Here is a 7500-nt window from a genome sequence, read left to right on the forward strand (position 1 = left end):
AAAATGAGAGCCTCTAAAGCAGCTTGCCTCCAAAAACAAAGGGCAATTTCCTCCTGAGGTCTCAGTTGAGTGTTTAGTGTTAAGACAGCTATATTTATGGTAACTACCACAACTAAATTGGCTCTTATTTCCCACAGATGCTTTGGTGCATCTCTGCAGCTATGGTGGGAGGAAAAGTAATCATGTTACTGGCAGCGCTGCTCTCCCTGTTAGCCTGTGATAGATGGACCCCCTTGCTCTGTTTTAGTGTCACATAATTGCAGATTGTCACTGTGGCCGTGAACTTTTGAGATTGTGAATGGAAATAGTCCGGCCCTTTCTTAACTACATCATATAAATCTTGTTCAAGGACAATAGCTTAAGAGTTTGGCCACAGAGCCCTCTTGTTTTGCAGTTTATTGGATATACAGTATAAACCCATCAAGTAAACCCCCGTTTTAACATGATAATTTTTACCCAGGATTTATAATAAGTGGGTGTATATTCTTAGATTTCCCTTCAGACATTTAAGCTGTTGATATACACTCTCAAACACACCCTCATACACACTCTCACACACTCTTACACTCCCTCACACACACACTCTCAAACAGTTTCACACACTCTCACACACTCTCACACACTCTCACACAATCATTCTTACACAATCACTCTCACACAATCACTCTAATACGATCACTCTCACACACTCTCACACAATCACTCTCACATTCACACACACTCCCACATACTCTCACACACACTCTCACACAATCACCCTTACACGATCACTCTCACACACACTATCACACAAACACTCTGACACATTCACTCTAACACAATCACTCTCACACACCCTCACCCCCCCCCCCCCCCCCCCCCCCCCCCCGTCGAGACGCTGGCCTGTCCTTCCACTGAGGAATGTGAACCGAGAGAGCGACACTAAAACACACCACCATGCAACCCCCCCGCAGGCCTGAGCCTGATGCCGGCCTCCTCCCTGGAGCAGCTGCTGAAGCGGGTGGAGACGGCCATCCTGCGCTACTCGGAGGAGCTGGTGGGCCAGCTGGCGCGGCGCGAGGAGCTGGAGTTCGAGAAGGAGGTGAAGAACACCTTCATCACGGCGCTGATGGAGGTGCAGAACCGGCAGAAGGAGCAGCGGGAGGGCAGCCGGCGCCGGCGCAGGGACAAGGGCCTGAGCCTGCAGGCGGGGATCGCCACCACCACCACCACCACCACCACCACCACCCCCACGGGGGGAGGGGGGGGCACCGGAGGGGGCGGCCACACGGCGGGACGCACCGAGAAGACCGCCGGCATGCCGGCCAAGGTGAGGGGGAGGGAGGGGGGAGAGGGGGAGAGAGAGAAAGAAACGGGGGCGGGGGGGGGGGAGAGAGAGGAAGAGAGTGGGATGAGAGCAGCACTCGAAAGAATCAAGACTTGTTGTCAGCGCAAAGTCCAGGGTTTAGCTTTTTCATTATAGGGTTTGGCTTTTGTGTTTAGGTTTTCTTTTTAGGGTTAGGCTTAAGGGTTAGGTTTTGGTGTTAGGTGTTTTTTTTACGGGTTAGACTTTAGTGTTTTTTTGGTTTACGTGTTAGGATTTTAGCATTTGGATTCAGGGTTAGGTTTTGTTTTAGAGTATGGTTTTGGTTTAAAGGGTTTGATTTTTGACTTTTGACTTTTGATTTTTTTTTCGTCATTTTTTACATGAGCTGGGGGCCCCTTGATCTGCAGCCAATGCTCTGCTACCGAAAACTGAACCCTCCTTAGTGTTTACTGTTAGGGGAAGGGTTAGGAAGGGTCAGGCTAGCTAGTGGTTCGCATTGTTATTATGAATGCATGTGCAGTCATTGCATAAGTGGCTAGTTATGCAACACATAGTGCTTGACTCAATTACAGCACTACCGATAAGCATTTAGAAGTGGGGAAGGTGAAACCATGCCGCTAGACGGCTAGGGCGGATATAATGGATCTCCTGTCCATTAGCAGTCATTCAGGCTTCCAGGAAAGAGTCTGAAGTGGAAGTCAGCCTCTCCTCTAATTAGCCTTGTAGTGACATCGCAGGCCAGTATCAGCTGAATAATAAGCTGCTCTCTTTTCAAAACAATGCACTGAAAGGCCATCCCTGGGTCAGCACTGTAAGCCTGTTAGCCTTTTCTTTTTCATTTAGCAAATGCTTTCATCCAAAGCAACCTCGCAGTAATATGCATCTGCGAGGTAGAAGCTGTCTTGCCCCCCTGTTGACTTTATTTTTCTTATTTACTTAACATACAAACGGAAAAACATATTTTCTTAGCATAGTTAACCATTATCTGATTTTTTTCTTTTCAACATTTAGCTTTAAGAGTAATTTATAGAGGTCAGAAGAGGCTTACTTTTACCAAATCCTACTGCTCCAATGTTCATTTAATGAGCTCAGAGCATCACTCATTAAATGAAATGGCTGTATGTTAATGGTGTGTGTGTATGTGTGTGTGGTTGTGTCTGTGTGTGTGGTTGTGTCTGTGTGTGTGGTTGTGTCTGTGCGTGTGCGTGTGTGGGCGTGTGTGTGCATGTGCGTGCGTTCATGTCTGTGTGTGTGTGTGTGTGTGTGTGTGTGTGTGTGTGTGTGTGTGTGTGCCTGTGTGCATGTATGGTTGTGTGTGTGTGTGTGTGTGTGCGTGCGTGACCTGCAGCGCTTCAGCATGGAGGGCCTCTCCAACATCCTGCAGTCCGGCATCAGACAGACCTTCGGAAGCACAGGGAATGACAAACAGGTGGGTGTGGGTTCTAGTTTTCCCTTCTGACATTTAAGCTATTAATAGTCGAGTTAACCCAGGCACATTACGCCGCCCTGTACGTTTCCTCAGTGGCAGCCTCTAGTGGCTTGAGCTGTAACTACAGCTATAGCTATATCATATCTCTAAAGACCGGAAAAAGTGGACCATGAAAATGTAAACTTTCTTGTTAAGGTTTTTTTTTCCGGCGTAATTAGCTGCAGTGTCAGAGTGACACAGTGCAGGTTGAAATAAAAAAAGCCCTGTGGTACAAATAGAGTAATAGGGGATTAACAATGTGTTCTTTGCTCTCAGTATCTCAACACGGTGATCCCCTTTGAGAAGAAGGGCACCCCACCGGCGGTGGAAGACCTGCAGATGCTCACAAACAGTGAGAGACGTTACTTATTGTCACTGAAAATAATCATGTTGCTTTTCGAAGAATTTTGTCTAACCGGCCAAATCTGTTCTCCGACCCCCCCAAACCCCCCCAGTTCTTTTTGCCATGAAGGAGGACAGTGAGAAGGTGCCGGCGCTCCTAACTGACTACATATTAAAAGGTGAACAACATGCTTTCACCGCGTCACTCACCACAACCTAACCTAAACTTGTAAACTTGATATGTTCTTGTTTATACCCCTCTTACAGTTTTATTCTTTACCTTTGCCCTCTTTTGGTTTGCTAATTTTGATTCATAATTATATCTACATTTATGCTTTCTTTTGCGAAACAGAAGGGCTGTTATTTTTGAAATTGATCAGAATCTCAAACGTGTAAAGCTAACGTACAATGTGTTCCATTCCAGTGAACTGCTTTGTCCAACCCACTGTTTCCTTGTTTCCTTGCAGTCCTATGTCCCACCTAAACCTCCACCGTCCGCGGCCCTAGGTGTGATGGAGAACGTGATCCCAGAGCTTTTCCTCCACCTGGTCCCTTGCTGCATGAGCTAACCATCTGTACCCTTATCAGCCATGGATCCCCCACCACCGACATTGTCCTACCTTTGCTCACCTAACTATGATTACTGCCTTTCGCCAGGGGTTCCCCCCGCCCCTCCTCCTGCACAATATAAGCTCAGGCCAGACTCCAAAATGGCCGCCCGCCGCCCGAATGCTAGCCCAATGGTGCGCAACGGGCTCCTCTACTTTTATAGGACTTTACTAACAAATTTCCTTCTCGAGAGCACGACACGCTATTAATGTACGCCAAAACACTTCTGTCTTTAAATTGTTACAATTTTGTTCATTTCCCTTTTTTGTTTCATCTTCTTCCGTTGTCTCTTTTATGTTTCTTTCCCCTCATCCCCTCTTTATTCTCTTTCTCTCTTCCTTTCTTTACCCCTTTCTTTCTCTCTTCCCGCCCTCCCTTTCTCCCCTTTCTTTCATGGGCTCCGTTTCAAAGGTGACCTCTGAACGGTAGTCTTGGCCATTCATGCACCTGTTCATTGACCTACGAAGCAACATCCGTATGATCATGACCCCCCTTCATTCACATGCACTGCATCTACTAGTATTGTCTGTGAAAAAGGGTTCACATGAATCATCTGAATACTAAAAGCCATGCACCTTTTTCTGCCAATCCAGTACTGTAGTTCCATGGGAAATAGAAAACATTACGGGTGCCGGATGTTTGTTTCGTTTGTCCAATTTTTTGCCAAGATATTAATATCCAGTGCTCTTCTGATGTTTTTTTCGTTTTTGTAATTTCTGTTAGAAATGGATTTAATATTTGATATATATACTCTGTTGCAGATTTTTATACTTTAGTTTTTTTCTTTCTATGAAACAATGCATTCCTCCCCCATCTAAACCATGTGGGCGTTGATCACAGAATTAACTTAAATGTCATTTTTCCTGACAGGACAAGCTCATTAAAGAGGCGTACAGATTGAGCATATATGCCCTTCTTTGAGCCATGTAGGTGAATGTTTAATTGCTAATCGCCTATTCTAATAAACAGTATACCCGTATGTCATGTGAGTGGTTTTTGTTTTGTCATTTTGTTTGTTGTTTCATCATTGCATGTATAAGGTTATTATAAATGGTATTTGAAAATAGAATATGCATTTCCTGCAGAAAATGCGGTGAATGCTAGTGCAAAGTGATTTTTTTTTTGAGCGATGTGATTTGCTTAAACAAATATATTTTTCAAGCCACTTGATTTGATTAAAATATGTATTTTTCAGAGCGATGTGAGTGGCAAAAAAAAAGATTACATTTTTTCGAGTGATCTGATTGGCTTAAAAATTAAATTAATACATAATAAAGCCAATGTATAATAATAGTTGAGCGCTGCTTGTACCCATCTAAATAGACCAAAGGGGGATACAACCAACAATGGCTTCAAATAAAACGAATTATAAGCAGTATAATCGAGAGTTTCAAGAAAACCCAAGGCAGTCTTTGTGTAATCTGGCGCCCTGTACTGGAGGGACCAAGCACTGCACCTTTTACTACTATACTAAATACTAAAGATATGTTAAGAAAAAGTCCACATGCACCTGTTAGTAAGCGTTGAAACACATGAAGACAAATTAAGTATTTAGTCTAAAATGTTTTTACATATAAGTGGTGATAAAGGTGACATTTTTGCCATGAATAATTGTTCTTATAACATACATTTTTGCCCAAATAGGGCTTAAAGCTATTGTATGGTTATAATAACCACAAATTGACCAACAATTCTCTTTTAATTGAAAAAATTATACAAATACTTGGACATAAATAAAGAAAAAACATATAAACACTGCTCGTATTCTACATGTTCAGCTTAAGGATACTGTATAATATTAGGTTGGACAACATTTGTATGTCATTTGACAACCGAGTAATTATACATTTATTTGGGGCATTGGTAAGTTTGTCTTCCTCCAAATTGAATCACTTACCATACGTTGCATTATAAAAATAAAGGCTTGAATATATGTCATATTTATATAATGTACACTGCTAGTATGTACATAATATTGGACCATTCGTGTGAAGAGTAAAAGGAGTGTATACAAATTAATTTCCTGTTTATCTTCCTGGATGCATCATCCTCAGAATATTAATGAAAGAAATAACAATAAAAAAAGATTAATGGTAAAGACACATTTTAAAATATATTTTGCTCCAGTGTTTAAAAAAACCCTGACACATCCATCAAAGCAGGGAAATATATAATTAATATGGCGTGTGTTTATGTTATCATATGCGTCCAGCTGTCTTCACACCTAGCACGGCCCAGAATGGTGAATAATGGATCAACCCTGGGGAAATCATCCTCCGCCCAGTTGACCCCTTTTGAAAAGTTACACACGACCAACTATAAAACAGCATAGATTTGCCCCTTCATCCATTTGACCATCTTTGTATAACTAGACTCTAAACTTACAGTGTAATGACCCTAATACAACTAACCATAGGATGGCGTTTACATTTTTTTTTATTTTGTCAGCCAGACAGTGAAGTCACATAAAAAGGCAGTCAATAAACATTAACTAGTACAATTCAGCAGAACTATGTAGAATTTTGATGCAGTTTTTTGGAAACTGGAAGGATTGTTACAATCTTGGAAACAATTCTATCTTCATTGGTGGATATTGTAGAAAAAATAAAATAATCGGTTGCAGTTTTCATGTTTTAGGCAAACATCTGATTATTCATCATAATGGAACAAAGCTGTTTGCATGGAAGTCATCAAACCAACATTCTCTGTGTCTTTGTGAATGTCTTCTCAGTGGAATACCGGCAGAGAAGCTCCACAGTTCCACTCACTGGAGAAAAATGATGAAACCGTAGCAAAAGAACGCAGGCTTCCATGGCTGTTGTTTTTTTTTTTTTTTACTTGCCGTTCAAGTAATTTTGACCTCATTTTTTTCTTCATTTCTTCACACGAGCGATCCGGCCTGGTTCTGAGCCGGCACCATGATGGGCACCCCCCCCATGCGGGCAATGTTGGAGGCGGATATGACGGAGGTGGGCAGGGCGGGGGGGCGGGGGATAGGAAGCAGAGCGGGCTGGGCGGACTGCACCTGGCCGTAGTCCTGGGCCTGGCCATAGCCCTGGCCCTGGCCGTGGCCCTGGCCCTGGCCGTAGCCCTGGCCCTGACCGTAGCCCTGGCCCTGGCCGTAGCCCTGGGCCTGGGCCTGGCCGTAGCCCTGAGCCAGCGGCTGGGCCTGGGGCAGCCTGGTGGACCTCTCCGTGTGGCCCAGCGGCAGGGTGCCGCTATGAGGGTGCTCCCCGTGCGCCCTGGGCTCCTGCGGTGCTCCGTCCGGGTACTGGTCCCGGGGCAGGGTGGCTCCGTTGCCGTTGTAGGCGCCGTACTGGGTGGGGGTGGAGGCGCCCCCCTGGTGGCGATGCTGCTGGGGGGGCCTGTAGCCGGCGATGCTGCCCGTGGCGGTGTTGATGGAGGCGGTGTCGGAGGCCGGGCGCTGGGGGTACTGCTGCAGGCTGTGGCTGTGGCTCTGGCTGGAGAGGGGTGGGGGCGGGTGGTGGTGGTGGTTGCTGGGGTGGAACGGCTCCTTGGGGTGCCGGCTGGAGCTGATGGAGGACAGGGTGCCGTTTTTGGAGAAGATGTCGGAGCCCATGCCGCTCTTGGCCCAGGACACTCGCTTGGGGGCCTGGGCGTCCTCTCTGGAGGCGGGGGGGGGGGGGGGTCAGAAGAGGCACCATGTTACAGACTGTCACCACGTTTACCTGGACGTTGTAGTGGTGTGAGGGTTAACAGGAAGCAGACCTCAAAGCAAAGGGGTCAAGCCGGCCACAGGGTTATTCATTCATTT

At 45.4% G+C, this 7500-nt stretch overlaps 2 protein-coding genes across 2 annotated transcripts in view; one reads left to right on the plus strand and one right to left on the minus strand.

Moving 5' to 3' along the window:
* fez1 (fasciculation and elongation protein zeta 1 (zygin I)) overlaps positions 1–4530 on the plus strand; it is a gene marked incomplete at its 3' end in the record, with an annotated part of 13639 nt that extends 9109 nt beyond the window's left edge. Inside the window, exons 6-10 of the mRNA XM_079738752.1 lie at positions 954–1309; positions 2655–2735; positions 3051–3126; positions 3230–3295; positions 3584–4530. Coding sequence (XP_079594878.1) covers positions 954–1309; positions 2655–2735; positions 3051–3126; positions 3230–3295; positions 3584–3600 — 596 coding nt within the window. The remainder of the gene's footprint in view (positions 1–953; positions 1310–2654; positions 2736–3050; positions 3127–3229; positions 3296–3583) is intronic.
* Positions 4531–5182: 652 nt separating this feature from the next.
* Positions 5183–7500, minus strand: part of esama (endothelial cell adhesion molecule a) — a 37465-nt gene continuing 35147 nt past the window's right edge. The window contains exon 7 of the mRNA XM_079738382.1: positions 5183–7351. Within this exon, the coding sequence (XP_079594508.1) occupies positions 6607–7351 (745 nt within the window). The 3' untranslated portion in view covers positions 5183–6606. The remainder of the gene's footprint in view (positions 7352–7500) is intronic.

The sequence above is a fragment of the Pollachius pollachius genome, assembly GCF_949987615.1.
Source record: "Pollachius pollachius genome assembly, chromosome: 6".
NCBI classification, from domain to species: domain Eukaryota; kingdom Metazoa; phylum Chordata; class Actinopteri; order Gadiformes; family Gadidae; genus Pollachius; species Pollachius pollachius.